At 52.1% G+C, this 16512-nt stretch overlaps 6 protein-coding genes across 6 annotated transcripts; 3 read left to right on the plus strand and 3 right to left on the minus strand.

The window, feature by feature from the left end:
* Window positions 1-244: 244 nt before the first annotated feature.
* On the minus strand, window positions 245-4434 carry CC1G_01970 (hypothetical protein; the record flags this gene model as incomplete). Its single annotated transcript, XM_001830282.2, has 10 exons — window positions 245-2215; window positions 2277-2761; window positions 2815-2889; window positions 2940-2963; window positions 3017-3025; window positions 3082-3120; window positions 3170-3923; window positions 3982-4115; window positions 4175-4288; window positions 4344-4434. 10 exons carry the CDS (start codon window positions 4432-4434, stop codon window positions 245-247), a joined length of 3696 nt encoding a protein of 1231 aa, XP_001830334.2.
* Window positions 4435-4665: 231 nt separating this feature from the next.
* On the plus strand, window positions 4666-5001 carry CC1G_01971 (hypothetical protein; the record flags this gene model as incomplete). Its single annotated transcript, XM_001830283.1, has 4 exons — window positions 4666-4684; window positions 4747-4843; window positions 4894-4915; window positions 4969-5001. The coding sequence occupies 4 exons, from the start codon at window positions 4666-4668 to the stop codon at window positions 4999-5001; spliced, it is 171 nt and encodes a 56-aa protein (XP_001830335.1).
* Window positions 5002-5445: 444 nt separating this feature from the next.
* Window positions 5446-7197, plus strand: CC1G_01972 (CDC1; the record flags this gene model as incomplete). Its single annotated transcript, XM_001830284.1, has 6 exons — window positions 5446-5583; window positions 5635-5864; window positions 5924-6013; window positions 6069-6292; window positions 6352-6535; window positions 6594-7197. 6 exons carry the CDS (start codon window positions 5446-5448, stop codon window positions 7195-7197), a joined length of 1470 nt encoding a protein of 489 aa, XP_001830336.1.
* A 327-nt stretch (window positions 7198-7524) lies between these two features.
* Window positions 7525-10276, minus strand: CC1G_01973 (glycogen synthase). The gene is made up of 8 exons (XM_001830285.2): window positions 9787-10276; window positions 9248-9727; window positions 9127-9193; window positions 8862-9057; window positions 8448-8787; window positions 7941-8390; window positions 7810-7886; window positions 7525-7749 (listed from the first exon to the last, which is right to left on the minus strand). Exons 1-8 carry the CDS (start codon window positions 10228-10230, stop codon window positions 7590-7592), a joined length of 2214 nt encoding a protein of 737 aa, XP_001830337.1. The 5' UTR covers window positions 10231-10276; the 3' UTR covers window positions 7525-7589.
* A 388-nt stretch (window positions 10277-10664) lies between these two features.
* Window positions 10665-11616, minus strand: CC1G_01974 (integral membrane family protein; the record flags this gene model as incomplete). The annotated part of the gene is made up of 4 exons (XM_001830286.2): window positions 10665-10712; window positions 10735-11014; window positions 11071-11365; window positions 11424-11616. The coding sequence occupies 4 exons, from the start codon at window positions 11614-11616 to the stop codon at window positions 10665-10667; spliced, it is 816 nt and encodes a 271-aa protein (XP_001830338.2).
* A 629-nt stretch (window positions 11617-12245) lies between these two features.
* On the plus strand, window positions 12246-16461 carry CC1G_01975 (SCP160 protein; the record flags this gene model as incomplete). The annotated part of the gene is made up of 10 exons (XM_001830287.2): window positions 12246-12272; window positions 12326-12772; window positions 12823-12880; window positions 12926-13874; window positions 13935-14198; window positions 14255-14423; window positions 14484-14654; window positions 14709-14774; window positions 14835-15454; window positions 15516-16461. 10 exons carry the CDS (start codon window positions 12246-12248, stop codon window positions 16459-16461), a joined length of 3717 nt encoding a protein of 1238 aa, XP_001830339.2.
* Between the last annotated feature and the right edge of the window lie 51 nt (window positions 16462-16512).

The following is a 16512-nucleotide window of genomic DNA, read 5'->3' on the forward strand; positions in this document are numbered from 1 at the left end:
ATTGTGCGGACAGAAAACATACAGGATTGTACTGAAATATGCGGTAAGCGTTGCGTAGAGATGTAAGACGGTCCATGCTAGTACTGAGGTCAAGAAAGCAAGAAAGAATAACAATATGTGCATGCAACATCGGATCCGAAATCCCGAACTCCGGCATAGCAAAATATGCGTGTGGTCCTTGTGTTCACCAGCTGGTGTTTAGTGCGGGTTTATTTCAGGGCCTCCAGCTGCCACCAGGGCGTTTTCATCGCTTGGAAGTGGCTGCCCCCGCGCGCCGAGTCTTGGGGATGTGAGAGCTTTTCTTGTCGTCGTCTGAACCCGAGTCATCTGAATCTGAATCCGAAGAATCCGAATCATTGTTGAGGCCGAATAACTGATCCTCCGTCGCTTTGGGTTGCTCAAAGGTGGCTGGTCGAAGCGTCGGGATCTGCGACTGGAAGGGTGCCCCCTGCGAGGCGATGTCGGTGAGTCGACGGAAAGACTGGGAGTGGCGATGGGTGGATGGTCTGGGTTGTCGCACTACTCGTTCAACTTCATGCTCGTCGTCGGACTCGTTCTCCGAATCTTCATTGCCGTTTACTTGTGGCTCCTGAGAACTCGCAGGCATCTTGGGCACTGATTCGTTCATCGACTCCAATTCATCCATCATCGATGTCTCCCCTTCCTGAGGCGACGCTTCCTCAAGAACAGCCCAAGTATCCAAAGCTACGTCCCCTTCAGCAGCTGGCCCTTCGCCGTGCTCTTCTTCGGACTCCTCAACCTCTTTGGTCATTTGAAGTGCGGCCTTTCTCGCTCTCGTGTTGGGTCTTTGGGAAGCAGTTGACGCAGGTTTCTGGGCTTTAGACGTTGGCTTCGCAGAGGCGGCCGTATTTTTAGTGCCCTTGAAAGATTCGGCTGATGCTGCCGAAGCCAAACGAGCTGACGATCGTGTGCGTCTTGGGAGGCCATTCTCCGTCGCCGTCGCAACCTCCTTAACGCTGTCCAAAAGCTTCAAAGCCTTATCGATGCTGGATGTTGGTCGTTTAGGTGTCGTCCTTCCAGCTCGATCTTTCATTCTGTCCATCAAGCGGGGTGTTGACTGCAGCTGCACGTCCCGTTCAAAGTTGGCTTCGATGGGGCTTGTTGGGCGTCTATTCGGAGTTTCGAACTGCTCGATAGGGTCTTTTCGACGAGACACGGAATTCTTCAGAGGGGTGCTGGGGGCGGGTAGCTTCTTCGACGATCTAGTGGCCATGGGTCTATCACTCTCTTCGCTTCTCTCTTCTTCCGACTCTGCCGAGGATTCCTTGGATCCATTGTCCTCGACGGCGAGCTTGAACACGGCCGTATCCTCGGCAAGAGCCTCAGACACTGCCCGGTCTCCTGCCCGGTCGATCTCGAGCCCAGATGCAGACTTGTTCACGTCGTGAAAGGACCGCTCAATCTGAATATTGTCATCCTCCGACTCGCTGGGTTCGGGTGATTCCGTCTCAGAGAATGAATGAGAAGTCGAAGTGGTCACAATGGGAGGTTTGGTGATACCGCTATCGTCGTCCGAGGCGTCACTTTCTTCCTCGTTGGAAGAATCAACCCCAGCATAGTGTCGAGAGCGTGAGACGACCTCTTCCTCTTCTTCTGGCTCCTCTTCCATTAGCTCGTTCTCCTCTCCGTTTTGATCACTATCGCTAGAGGCTATCTCAGCCACTCGGATGCGCGCTGATGGTCCACGAATTATGGCATCGAGTTCGGCATCTAGGGCGGCGGCTGATCCAAGGTGCGAAAGGGAAGCAGACAATGAAGCAGCAGCATCAAAAGGGGACTTTTCAGAAGACGATGAACCATCGCTATCGTGGCCGACTACGCGTGTAGGTTGTACCTTTGCGCTCAAGGACAGTGGTGGCTTCCGTGGTTGGGAAGTCCTGGCTAAAGGGGCGGTAATCGATTGGTTAGACTGGGCGGGGGGTTGTTTCGAAAGGGGGGGTGTTTCATCGGAATCAGAACTATCCGACGCGGATGAGTGGCGGCCCTCGTCCTGGGGGGATGTATGTACAGTTGGCTTCGTCGGACCAGCCTGAGGTTTCGAGCCTGTATTTGCAAGCGGTTCGTCGACAGACGATTCCTTGTTTGGAGCATCAGATGCTTTTGTCGTTTGCTTCTCGGCAGCAGGTGCAGTAGAACCAGTGGTAGGGTTAGATGAAAGCGGAGGAACAGAAATCGAAACACTGGATGCGGCAACCTATTCCTTGAGTGTCAACCAGTGTCAATGGGAGAGATTCGGGAGCCCACTGTGATCCTACCTTCGTGGATAGCGGCTCCTTTGCTTCCTTCTTGTCGATCAGTTCTTGAATCTCGTGAATGAGCGCAGTCTTGAAGTCTGGGTCCTCACACTCTTCGCCCTGGACCTGGGCGAGTCGTTCTCGGAGCAGCTGCGTCCCAGCCTTTCGGACATAGCCGCAACGCGAACGTACATGATTCGGGGAGCGAAGGCAGATGTGACATTTTTCGGGGTCCTTCAATTTCTTCGCTGCCGCTGGGGTCGGCTTGAACTTTTTAGTCTTGGGTTGCCGTTTGCTGGCGGGCTCAGGCTGCTCGGACGACCCGCTATCTTTTGCTTCGACCGGCTTTTGCTGTGCAGGTTTCACCTTCGAAGCAGGCTTTGTCACTTCTTCAACCGATTTGTCTACCAATTGCTGTTGCTGCTTCTCAAGTGCTTTCCGCCGGAATAGCTCCTCCACCAAGGCGTCAAGCGCATTGCGATCCTGTGTCGAAGGACCTGGATGCGCTGCCAACAGCAATTAGAATGGCTTTGTGGTGATGAACAAATCTATTCCTTACATGACCTCTTTGACTCCCCCTTGCTTTTACTGCTCTTGGCCGGCGGGGTTTCCTCTTCCGACGATTCATCGTTATCTACGGTTGATGAGTGGCGACCCCGGGAAATGGATTACAGCGCTGCTTACCATCGCTCCCGTCTGAGCTGCTCTCTGTTAGACTGACAGTCAGATAAACGTTCACCGTTAGGTAACTGATTTATTACCTGAGGGTTCTTAAAGGGAAAGAATACGTTAGGCCACATACATCGAGAGTGTTCTTGCAACTCACCTGTGGGTTTTGCGGGAGGCGGAGTAGGTTCCTTAGCTTCTGTGGAGGAGATGAGTGGCTATCAGAATAAAAGGTTGAATTTAATCACTCTTTTTGCCCTTTTTTTGTTTGGGTGCATCTTGCTCAGATGCTGGTACCTTGGAAGGCTTTTCTGTTACTTTTTCGAGGGTTGGGGTGTCTATCTGGACGTTAACGACCGGACACCGCAGAAAATCGAGTTCGACTTCACCCCTCTCGTCATCCGCCTGCTCTTCTTCAGTGTCGTTTGAAGGCTTGCCGCCCTTCGTGCGCTCCTTCGTCTTTTCTGATGCCTTTTGAGGCAGACCTTCCCCTTCCTTCGCCTTCTCAGACGGCTTTTTCCTCTCTTTCTTCCGCTTCGGCTTAACCGGTGGTTCCTCCGCGTCCTTGTCACCGCCTGAAGTAGCCGCATTCGCCGTGGAGGTGTCGACAATGGAGTCTCTCCCCTCCTTTAGCGCCTTTTTGGACTTTCCGGTGATAGATGGAGGTTGCGCAGCAGTCGCGACGTCGCTATTGGCCCTCGGGTTGGACGTAGTAGCATCGTCGGTCGATTTGCTAGAATCTTTGGTTGCTACTAATGTCGCTTTCTCCGGCTTATCGGGCGACTTAGACGCGTTTTTCTGGGCGGCATTTTCCTTCTCCAAGGTCTTCTCGCCATTGGCATCTTTCGCCTTGTCCTTCTTCTTTTTCTTCCTTGGAGGCGGAGCGTCCACTTCGGCAGGAGGTTCTGTTTGCTCGTCTCCGGGGCTTTTGCGTTTCTTCCCCGATGCCTCCCCAGCCTCGTCGGCAGTATGTTTTCGCTTCTTGCGCTTCTTCTTGGGCGACTATGTAATTATTATCAGAAACGCGCGATGCCTCCCCCGATTTCAATGACAAACTTACTTCAGTGACGGGTGTTGGCGTTCTGGTTGTTGGGGAAAGAGGCGTTTCAGAGCCGGTATCATTAGGAACAGTGACTTGAACTACGATAACAGGCAGTGTGCGAGCTGCTGAGCAGAACGCTTCGAAATCGTCGTCTGAGGTCAAGTAGCCGGGGTCAGTTCAAGTATCATAGACCTAGAAGGCTAATCCTCACCGTCCTCGAGGTCCACGGTTCTAGCGTCGCGCAACTGAGCCAGTTGAAGCGATACGTCCTTCGAATACCCTAGCTTCTTTCGGACGACATTTTTCATCTCCTCCAGGGACTCTTCTGTAGATAATAGTTCAGCACACGCGTTTCTAGCATTGTATATTAGAATCTTGACCTTTGAACAACCGATCGAATGTCCTAGGACCGGCATTGTAGGTAATTCGAGGATAGTCCTCCTCTCGTTTCCGTTTTAAGCCTTTCTCCATCGTCCGAGTGGTCGCACCAAAGCGATAATCGCTGACGTTCGACACTGGGAGGCCGTGGCCACGAGAAAGGTCGCGTTTCGTTGGAAGGAAGAGGTCTTTGAAACCGCCTGTGCCGTTATTTGAGTAAAGTGGTTGCTGGGAACTTGGGGGCGAAGGCAGATGTCAAACGTCTGATCGCGTCGCAGAAGTCGGAACAAACAACAGCAAATCCGTCTTATTCCACATACCACCATGGCAGGAGGACCAAGGGGTGAGTTCTGGATTCTCTGGTGGATTTCTGACCACTTTCTAATGCTGGAATAAACGTAACAGCACCAGGATTCCACCCACATCTCCCTGGAAAGGGCTACACGTTCCTTGGAACTGCCCTAGGCGCAACAATGTGGTTCTTCATCTTCTACCGAGCCCGGTACGTGGTCTGCAGCAATTCAAAGTTCCAGAAACTCACGTTAGAATTAGACAAGACGGTGCAAAGCTTTTGGTTAGTTCTTTTGCCCTATTCTAATTGAAACGGTGTCACTTACGACTGTATAGGGCAAACACCCATGGGACAGCGAGCACCACTAATCCCCCAGTCCAACCAACGACAGCTCAAGCATGAAGCCTCTCGGTCGACCGATTGAATTCCAGGTTCCACAACATGCCTACACTCCTCAACGATCGACAGTTTTGCTCACCACCCGACCAACTCTCAACCAACGAGCTGGAAGTTCCCGGACCCTAAGATTTGGAGACTTGACTGTACATAACTAGACGCAACTGAACACATAGAACCCCAAGGGCTATCTTTTCGTAACACCCCGCATTTTAAGAATTGACACTGTCTTTCGAACCTTGACATTGAGTGTGCTCGTGAGACCTTGCATCATTTTGTCCTTCCACCGCCAATGTCCCGAGGCACAGCCGATGTGGAACTTAGGCAAAAGCCACGACCTGGATCCCTGGACGCCTCAGAGGCGACCTTGAAGCCTCTACTATCCCTCTAGACCGCGTTGCAAGCGGGAAAAGGCCATGGTGCTCATTCCCAGAGGCCGAGTCGTTGTCACGTTCCTGAGTGTATTCTGGATCTGCCTCGTTTCTTGGTTCGAGTACTTCCGCTTCTCTCATGATGGAAAGCAATGTCCATGGCCAGACAGCAAGTTCTTACCAGTAAGATTTAATGCCGACCTTTCCAATATGAAACTAATAATCAGGAAATAGAGCTCTGACAGCACCGTCAAGCCATACCATATCCTGGTCATTGCCGACCCACAGATCCTAGACCACAGATCCTACCCAGAGAGAGGCTTCTTCCTATCATGGATAACCCGACTCATCGTCACTATCAACATGCGCAAGAACTGGTGGGTCGCAAAGTCAAAGAAGCCAGACGCCGTCATATTCCTAGGCGACTTGTTGGACGGAGGTCGATTCGACATGTCTGATTCAGAGTGCGTTCTGCCTGTCCTTCTCGTGTCATTCAAGGTTTACAGTTGGAACTTCTATTCAGATACAAAAGCTATGTTGGGCAATTCAACAGAATATTCCAACTGGACTCTTCTATACCCAAATATTATATACCCGGCAACCACGACACAGGGTAAGCTCCTCTTCGTCCTTCCATCTCACTTCTTATCTGACAGCACAACATTTAGCCTCGGAATAGTCGAATGGTTCTCCCCAGATCGCTACGACCGCTATAAATCCTATTTCGGCGAACTGAACTATGAAGTCCACGTCGCCAACCACACACTGGTCTTCATCGATGCACCAGGCTGGGCCGATGAAGAACACAAGATGACCGTTGCAAAGAAGACATTCAAGGATTGGGATCCTCTCCCTGGCGGAGCTATAGAATTCATCAATAACTGGAAACGGAGTTGGTTCATTTTCGATTTAGAATACACTGTAACGGAGAACTCATCGAACTTCTTTCAGCGGACAATGAACCTACGATCCTCCTCAGTCACATTCCCTTGTATAGACCTGACGGTAATGGCTGTGGCCGCCTCAGAGAGCGGGGGAGAATTCGCCCAGGCGGTGGTTTAGGCTATCAGAACACTCTTGGAAAGGACGGAAGTGAGAAACTTCTGACCACCCTTTTCCCAACTCTAATCCTCAGGTAATCTTCTCCGCTTCACCCTTCTCAGGGATTTCAACTGACATGCATTTCTTCTTAGCGGGGACGACCACGACTACTGCTACTACAGACATTTCGTCCCCTCTGTACCGGAAAATCCAAACCCCGGGAGCGCGAAAGAAATCTCTGTCAAATCCTTCTCAATCGCGATGGGCATCAAGCGACCCGGCTTCCAACTTTTGTCCCTCGCACCCACCCCCCTCCGCAACCCTGACCACAAATACAAACCAAATGACGATGTACCCTGCTTTCTCCCCGACCAGTTAGGGATTTACATTAGGATTTACCTTCCCGTGTTTGTGCTCACAGTGGCGCTGGTCTGCATGACAAACCTATGTTGCTGGAGATCGAAGGCCAGTAGGAGGAGGCACAGGCTGACCAGGAGCCAGGACTACGAGAGCGGAAAGCTCAGTCGGTCACCGGAGAGGAGAAGCAGTTATCTTCCTTCGCCTGTCTCCGCGACGATGGATAGAAATGTCAAGTCGTCGGACAAACCACCGGTCTGGCCCAAACTCTTTTTCTGCTTCTACCCTCGAGGCACGGGGAGGAGACACAACGCCTGTCTCAACTGTTTGCTTGATATTAGAGACATCGCCATCTACCCACTTGCTATCTTTGTAATCATCTCATATTGGTTCTCGTAGGAGTATGGGTGCGGACGTAGTTTGCGTGTATCTACATAACGGCAACTATCAGTAGTAGAAATGCTCTGGCAGTACATATACTGTATGTTGAGAACGCTGAAACTGAAAACCGTATATTGTGGCTTGACATGGCCTAACCAAATCGACGAAACAAGAAATATTGTACATTGTGGTCATAGATGTTTTCAAGTGGAGCAAAGAGATGAAGAGAAAACAGTCCATAGAAACAAGGATTTAGTCGGAGCCAGTGTCTAAGTAGGATCTAGAGGGAATGTGCACGGCACAGAAGGGATCATGTCAGGAAATAGGGACGGTGAAGAACTCGAAGCAATCAAACAAGGCCGGTCAGAGGATGTTGACCAGTCTAGCACGATAGCACTTTCAGTATGCATTTACGAACCGTTGGCCTCTGAGGCGCCGTTGACGTGGCTCAAAGCAGCATCCGCTTTCTTGAGGTCGCCTTCACTCAAGCCTCTGAAGGCTCCACCGCCAGGAGTACTTGCACCGCTCATGACAGATCCAGACCTCGAGCGAACCTTCATGACAAGCGGGCTATGAGACAGGCGGAGTCAGAAATAGGAACCAAACGGTACGCAATAAAATATCTCTCACAATGGGTAGGAATCATCTTCGTCCACGTTCGCAGGCCAGTTGTAGCCGCGGTAGTCGCTTGTATTGAGGGCTTGCATCTGAAAAAGATTATGGATTTAGAAGCGGGGTAACATCAATGACGCAATACTCACCTCTTCAGTAAGAGTAGCAATATCTCCAGGAGTAGCAATTCCTCTCAAACGTGGGCTTGCCGGCATGCTGTTCGTTGGCTTCATCCGCTCAACTCCACCACCGAAATAGTCATTCTCAGCACCGAATCCGTCAACGTCTTCTTCACCATAGAAGGCATCAGGGTAAGCGCGCCTCAAAGCCAGTTGACGGGCCTTGCTGTACTCGATTCCCAAGTTCTTCCAGTCAAGAAGAGGGCTGAGTCGCTCAACACGGTTACGCTGGTTGATACGTTGTCGGCGTGATTTCTGGGTGAACTCGAACATATAGTCGGTGAGCTGGTTGACCGAGTCTTCCACGGATTGCATGCGGCGATCGACGATGTAGCATCCTTCGTCTTCTGGACGTTCGATCAGGTCTTGCATGAAGCATCCGAAGCCCGAGAGGTTCGTCGTTATTGAGGGAATACCCATCTAGTAAAGAACACTCAGTGAGGATGGGAAATCCTAATCGATAATCAATGGACTTACGACAGTGCATTCGGCAGGAGTGTATCCCCATGGCTCGTAGTAGCTGGGGAAAACACCAAGATGGCACCCTCGCACGAATTCTTCATAGTCCAATCCCAAAATGGGATTGTTACTGTTAAGGAAATCAGGATGGAAGATGATTTTCACCCGATCGTGTGTGTTGTTGAAGAGCTTGACGCGTCGAATCTGATTCAGGATCGGGTCGTTCGCGTCGTCTGCCATGTTGTGTGTAACAACAGGTGGGAGAGAGTTCCGCTTTAAGGCGAAAATGCGGCGCTTGAGGAGAACCTTGTCTTCTTCCGAAAGAAGTTCGTCAGGTGTCGGAATCGCTTTCTGTTCCCTAAGTTCGCCATTTGGGTTAATCGAATGGCTCGGAACAAGCTGTCTCAGGAACAAGGGGAAATCGCCACTTACCCATGGAATCGTGCTGCATGGTCGAAAAGTCGAGCACCAATGCGGTTCTGAATTTCAGTCACGGTGTCGCGCAGTTGCTTCGTCACAGCCTGGCCTTTCAAAGCCTCGACCGTGTACGAGTGCGTAGCCGCAGGCATGATGACGAAGGCGACGATAGTGACATTTGAGCCTGCCTTCTGCAATCGATAGTTGAGACCTGGTGGACAAGAAAGAGGTCAGAATTGCATTGAAACATTCATAACCGATGATGTGCCGAGATACGAACGTGCAAGGGATTCAATGAACATGTCGACGCCTTTGTTCCGGTACTCGTAGCGTCCAGCCGTGAAGAGCTAGAACGATGTGTCAACAAATCGTGAAAAATCGGAAAGAAAGGGAACACGGACGTAGAGGGTGTTGTCGAGGTCAAAGTCATAGTACCCGTAGAAATGGCCACGGACGAACTCGTTAATCTTCGCCTTACTCTGCGAGTGAAGGTTCTGGAATTCGTGCATAGCCTGGAATTTGACGACATTAAGACCATTGGGTAGGACGCCATCGGGTTTTCTCTTGAGGAGATGCTCGCTCTCGTATGCAGTAATGTGCGAAACGGTGGTGAAGACGTCAGCGCAGTGAGCCGCAGAACGTTCAATGCAGTAGCGGTGGTAGATGCCTCGTTTTCCCGCTTCGTGGTCGACGTCAAAGTACTGGAGGTTATTGTAGAAGTCCACTGAGCCAGCGCAGAGGTAACGTCCGAGGAGTGTAGCGTGTGTGGTGAAGACGGTGGTGATGTCGATATGGCGCTTTCTGCACAGGGGGATGGCGAGACCAGCCTGCCACTCGTGGAAGTGGGCAATGACGGCTTTTGTGAGCTGCCGGGAGACGTACTGAAGAGGGATTCGGTGTCAGGGCCGACAATCGTTCATTTATGACACCGTTAACGTACTTCTCCGAGGAACCAGGCGACGAGATAGCCCAAAATAATGGTCTCGTTGGTTTCCTGGTCATTTGGGGGACTGGGAATGCCGGCCAGGTTCCAGAGGTCGCCCTTCCATTCGTCCAACTTGGAATACATGCTTCCAGTGTCGAAGAGAAGGACGTGGGGGTTGCCTTCGATGAGCCATCTGCCGTAGAGAACCTTGACGCCCTGGGACCTCATAGATTCGATGGTGGCGGCGATATGCTCGTCTGTTGGCTCCTCCGCCTCGACCTCCATGGGGGCAGTCTTGTAGGAGAGAGGGCCAATCAAACAGTACCTGTCGCCAAACTCGGAGACGGTGACGGGGACCTTAGTCTTGATGACGGTGTAGATGCCGCCAACTTTGTTGGCGACCTCCCAGGCGCACTCGAATAGGACTGGGTTTTGGACATCTCTCTTGACTTCGGACATCACGAAAGAGAGTCGCGGCGTAGAAAGTGAAAGGGGAAGAGGTTAGAGAGAAACGATTCGTTGCCGAGGAGTTAAATATTTCCAAGAAACCCTTTTATTCGAACTATTGAACTAAGTGATATATCGGGCAGAAGATGACGTCATCAAGATCGCAGAAGTCGTCCCCTTTTGAAGCCCGTTTTTCGACATCGTAGCCCCTGTCGTCACTGGCCAGACACAACGCTGCACATACCGACCACCCCAGCAGTCACCGCAGAGGCTACAACGTTCACCTGGGCGACATCTTCAGCAATTACATTCTCCAAAATGCGGTCGAATTTTTACCTGGTTATTCGACAGTATATTCAGTCCTGAGACAACCTTTGTCTCCGCGTCCTTGTTCTGCACAATTCGCTTCTTGCTCTCAGAGTACTGTGTCTGTTGTATGGTCGCTCCTAGCAGCGAGTCCAGCTGCGAATCTGGCCATCACAAAAAGTCTGGGTCTGTGAAGGGAAAAAAGCTTACCAGACTGCCGAATCCGCCTCCGAACATTCCCCACCCAATTGTCCCCAACAACACGCCACCAAGACCTGAAGAACATTTCACGTTTTCCAGCGCCAAACTGACACCCATCACCAATCCCACAATAGCGCCGCCAGCAATAGAGGCAATGGTGCCCCCTGTCGACATTGCGCCATTCGTGCCCGGAGGGACAGGCTTGAAGGTCGTAATGAGGCGCGGTGGGGCTCGGGACAGAATTCCCAGCTCAGAAGCTAAAGTGTCCCCAAGACAACACGCGAAATGTCTGGCGGGAATGTGAGTTTCCAGAGGAAGGTCAACTGATAACTAGGCGCCACCCACCCCACAATTGCCAACACCAAAAGCCTACTCCAACCGTTTGCGATTGTGACGTCCAAAGGGCACCAACCCTCTGGACCGTTGTCGTACGTCGGTACTGCGCCAATACCCAATTGACTGGCGATATCCAATCCGAAGAATGCCGACAAGGCAGCATGAGGACTGGATGGAGTAAAGAGGGTGTTCCAAAGGAAAGTTGCTATCAATGCCGTAGCGCTATTGGACAGCACTTGCCACCCTCCTCGATAACCAGCCTCATGATAACCGTCCTCCAATTGAGCTTTCTGTTTCTTCCCGTCTTATCCAGACGGGCATTAGTACACCTGTTACCGAGAGTATTCGAAGACGGAACGTACATTTCGTGGCTCGACTTCCCGTAAAGTAGAATACGAGCAACGTGACACCAAATGCGTACGTGCCTCCAGCCAGCGACAGAAACCCGACGAAGAATGCAGTCAAGGCCCCAGTGGGTGATAGGGATTTCTTCCGCAGCCCATGGCCGCTGAGCAGGACTGCCAATACGAGAGGGATCCAGGGAAGTGACACCATGGTTGAGAGTCAACCTGGTATTAAGCGTGCCTGAAGGCTCATTCCATCGTTGGATTGGGTGTCCGCCGACCTCGGGTCAGCCTGCTAGCACCACGTTTCTTCTGGAAGCGATGTAGAGAACGAGGTCAGTGGGCGTTCTGTGATGGCGTGAGTTGCCAAAGGTGCTGGGGCGCGTCGGAAGGTACGGTGGGACGCGACTTGAGCCTCCTGAGGCGTTAGAAAATTCCTGAAGACCAAGGAAGGATACATTGGGCACATCCGCAGGCACAGAATAGAGCGGATCGCTGTTCACTACAGGAACCTGTTCCTGTCCCGACGACTCCGATCAATAGAAGTTGTACTTTGGTTGTATAAAAGAATAGGATGTAGATTCTCTGTTTTATTGCCCTTGGGCGATATGCGAGGGTTGAGAGGAGGCAGAAAACATAGGCCAGATGCCACGTCAATTCATAGATCGAAGCTCCCACGGCCATTTCGAAGGGATCAGTGTTTCGCTGGACTCGAGTTTTCGCTCTACAACCACAACTATCGTTCCCCCTTCAGCGACAGATTTCGTTTCGATTTGCTGTCGCTCTTAGGTCCTCACCGTCAAGGCTTTTCGCTTCTCGGACACCCGATAACCATAAACCATGGCTCTCTCAGCAGCCGACCTCCAGGTAGAACAAATCCATACACCACGTTACCCTCCAGACTCACCACACCTGAATAGCGTCGCCACGAGTTGGAAGGAGCTCCCGATCCTTTCCCTTCCATCGTTGAAACCGCCCCAAAGCAGCAGCCAAAGCCCAACCAGGCTGCTACTTTGGACACCGATTCAGAGGTCGCGTTTCCCTCTCTGGCTCCCTCCTCCGCCCCCGCCCCTAGTGCCGCAGCTGCTTCAGCATGGGGTGCAGGTCCCAGGATTAAACCAGTTGCAAAGGCTCCCGTCTTTATCGATTCATTCACCTTGTCCGCCATGGATTTGTCCAACGCTGGCAAAGATGGCAAGCCCGCTACCCTCGGTGAAGTCATGAAGACCGTCATGACCAAGTACAAGGTTAAGATTGAGGCATCTGGCAACCAGCGTACCCGTCAGACCACTTTCCACATCAAGGCGGAATCCCAGAAGGAATTGGACAAGGCCAAACGCAGCCTCCTGGCGTTACTCAGCCCGGTTGTAAGTTACTCCACGCTCTCTGCAATATCGCGTTCTCAGTTCCTTTCCAGATCACACTCGTTATTAACGCTCCTCTTTCCACCATTCCTAGCATCATCGGTGCAAAGGGTGAGTGTTCATTCGGTCTGCCTTGACGAGCTTCAGCCTAAACAGATTTACCAGGCGCGACTCTCAAGGCCATCCGCGACCAGACCAGTGTTCGTGTTGATATCCCCAAGAGAGAGACTATCGCTGGTAACGGACACGCTAATGGAAACGCTTCTGGCAAGGCCTCCCCCGTTGACGATGAAGAGGAGGAAGAGCCCACCGTCCCTGTTACTCTAGTCGGCCCTCAACCTTTGGCGTATGAAGCTCAGGTGATGCTCAACCAGATCATCTTGTCAAAGACTTCCCGCACCTCGTCTCGTGTCAAGGACATCCCTGCTCATATTCTGCCCTTCTTGATCACCCGTCGCTCCTACTTCCTGGCTGCTGCTCAGGGTGGAGATGTCAATCTCTCCTTGAATGCTCCCGCTCGCGAGATTACTGCCAGTGGTGACCGTGAAGCCGTCGGACGCGTTGTGGACGCCATCAAGAGCGCAATTGAGGCTTTCAAGACGTCACTGACATCGATCAAGATGACTTTGCCCAAGCGTCAGCACAGGTTGTTGGTCGGAAAGGCTGCTGAGGAGGTCATGGCCAAGAGCAAGTGCTCTGTCATCGTTCCTCCCACCGAAGAGGCTGGTGAAGAAGTCACTGTTTGGGGCCAGAGTGCAGACCTTCCCGCTGGTCTCGCTGCCGTCATGGAACAAGCCAACTCGAAGTACATCCACGAGTTCCCCCTTCCCGGCCCTATCACCACGTCCAAACAACTTGTCACCTACTTCAACCACATTAACTACGTCAAGACCCTCAAAGCTGGTCATGAGAACGTCGAAGTCTTCCTTCCATCGGTTGATTCCACCAACTCCACTCTCTCGGTCGATTTGGTAGGAGACAAGTCTGACACGGACGCCCTCGTCAGGAAACTCTCGGAATTGATTGGCAAACTCATCGGAGCAACCAGGAATGTGACCGTAGACTGGGTCCTCCACCGGATTATTCAAGGCAAAAACGCGAAGAAGTAAGTCCTGTACTGCCAGGTGGCTCGTGTTAATAAGGACAAAACTCACGCAATCGACAGGATCAAGGCATACCACGACACGCACAATGTCCATGTCTTCTTCCCCAACGAAGCCGCCGAATCGTCTTCTGTTCTTTTGGTTTATGATCCCTTCTCGGCGAATGCCTCGCCGATTCCGGATGAGAAACAGAAGCAATTGGACGATGTCGAGAAGGACTTGCTCAAGTTGGCCAAGGACGCTGCGGATGTCAAGACCGAGAAGATTTCGGTCGAAAAGGAATGGCACGAAGCAGTACTTGGCAGCGGCGGTACTACTTTGAATGCGTGAGCGCGTTCGTTCGACTCTGGGTTTTGCGGATGCTGACAGTGGTTCCCCCTAGTATCATTGGCGAAGACACGACTCTCTCCATCAAGCTCGGCGCAGATGCAGGCGAATCGACCGAGGACATCATCGTCGTCCGTGGAATCAGCCGTGACGTTGACCGTGTCGTCAAAGAGATCAACCAGATTGTGGAGGATGCTAAGAATGACCGAATCTTGAGCAGCTACGTACGTCTTGATTTACCCTCAAGGCCAAATCATCTCAACTAACTCGGATCCCTCTTTCAGTCAACCGAATTTGAAATCGACAAGGAATACGTTGGTCGTATTGTTGGAGCCCAGGGCGCGGGTGTCAACAGACTCCGTGACCAACTTGGAGTCAAGGTCGATGTATCCGACGACGTTGATGAGAAGGAATCTGGCAAGAAGAAGAAGGCTCATCAAAAGTCCAAGATTACGGTATGTATATGTTTCACCAGCTACAAGGGCTATAGAGTTCATGGACTGTATTAGATCACTGGTCGCAAGGAGAACGTTGAGGAGGCTAAGAAGCGTATCCTTGCCCATGTTGAACGTTTGGTAGGTGTTTCGAAACTATATTGCACAGCCCAAGAAAACCTAATGAATTGTCATATCTAGGCCGATGAAACTTCCGAAATCCTGAAGATTCCCGCCCAGTATCACTCGTCTCTTATCGGGCAACACGGCAAATACGCCATCAGGCTCGAGGAGAAATATGCTGTCAAGATTACTTTCCCTCGCCAGTCTTCTGACTCCGGTGAAGGCAGGACCCGTGAACAGCTCAAGGCTGACGAAGTCCTTGTCAAGGGTGGCAAGCGCGGTGTCGCCCAGGCCAAGTCGGAGTTGATGGAAGCTTTGGAGTACGAGAAGGAGAACAACAATGTTATCAAGTTCACCGTCCCCACTCGCTCCGTTGCTCGTATCCTCGGCAGGGGTGGTGCTAGCATCAACGAAATCAAGGACGACACTGGTGCCATGATTGACGTTGAGAAGGGCTCCGAGGACAATGGTGCCAGCACTGGCATAACCCTTCGCGGTACCAAGAAGGCCATTGCGGATGCAAAGGCTGCTATCCTTGCTATCGCAAATCAGGTTGCGGAGGAGACTACCGCAGTTGTCGAAGTCGAGAGCAAGTACCACCGTTCCATCATTGGTACTGGAGGCCAGGGTTTGAGGGATCTCATTGCTCGTTGCAATGGTCCTTCGGATGCTAAACTCCAGGCTGGCTTGATTCGATTGTACGCTTCTCTCTCTATCTTGGTATTGAATCCGGTAGCTGATTTCATTGTTTCTTCATAGCCCTCGTCAAGGTGAAACTGGTGATGAGGTTCGTCTCCGTGGCGAGCCCAAGCTGGTCGCCAAGCTCAAGGCCGAGTTGGAGAAGATCGTCGCTGAGCTCCGCGATCGTATCATCCTCGGTGTCGACGTCCCCGCTGCTCAGCACAGGGCCCTCATCGGTCGTGGAGGTCAGAACTTGGAGGCTCTCCAGAAGAAGTTCGACGTTCAGATCCAGATCCCCGGATCGAGGTCGTACAACCAGATCGGCGAACCCGAAAACTTGGGTGACCTTGAGGGTGTTGACCCTGCCAATCTCGTCAAGGTCACTGGCTCCCGTGCCAATGTCGAGGCTGCTGTTGAGAACCTGAAGGCCAACATCAAGCCCCCTCCTCCCGAGGCCGTCACCAAGGATGTCTCCGTTCCCCTCAAGTACCACCACGCTATTGCCCAGCAGGGCAACTTCTTCCGTACCTTGAGGTCTCACGGCGTCACCGTTGACCACTCGGCTGTGCCCGCCAAGCCTGCTCTCCCTTCGCCTCCCTCTGACCCCGCCAGCACTGCCCGCATCGACGACGACGCAGATGAGGCCGACGCTCCTCCCTACCAATGGAAGGTTGTCGACAACTACGCTGACGCTGACGAAGGCGATGCCACCTGGACCTTGAAGGGTCGTGACGATGCTTCCATTGCCAAAGCCGAGAAGCTCCTCTCGCAAGCCATCGAAAACGCCGCCAAGAAGACGCACGTCGGCTTCCTTACCCTCGCCGACCGCTCCTCTTTCCCCCGCATCGTCGGAACCAAGGGTGCCAACGTCGCTCGTCTCCGTGACGAGAGTGGTGCTGATATTACTGTCGGACGCGAGAACAACACCATCGTCATCGTTGGATCCGAAACCGAGATCAATGACGCCAAAACAGCGATCCTGAAGTTGGCGTCCAATTCCGGCCGTGGTCGACGCAATGACTAAAGGGATAATGAGACCGCGATAATCCGCCTGTAGTTCTTAATTCGCGCAGGC

This window comes from Coprinopsis cinerea (genome assembly GCF_000182895.1).
Source record: "Coprinopsis cinerea okayama7#130 chromosome 3 map unlocalized cont3.3, whole genome shotgun sequence".
Classification (NCBI taxonomy): Eukaryota; Fungi; Basidiomycota; class Agaricomycetes; order Agaricales; family Psathyrellaceae; genus Coprinopsis; species Coprinopsis cinerea.

What these genes read in the sequence shown, in the direction of transcription:
- CC1G_01973 (XM_001830285.2), bottom strand. Translation starts at nt 10,230, where the DNA reads ATGTCCGAAGTCAAGAGAGATGTCCAAAACCCAGTCCTATTCGAGTGC. An exon ending in GTTCATTGAATCCCTTGCAC is followed by an intron (nt 9,058 to 9,126) that starts GTTCGTATCTCG and finishes CTTGTCCACCAG; the next exon opens with GTCTCAACTATCGATTGCAG. An exon ending in CATGCAGCACGATTCCATGG is followed by an intron (nt 8,788 to 8,861) that starts GTAAGTGGCGAT and finishes TGGCGAACTTAG; the next exon opens with GGAACAGAAAGCGATTCCGA.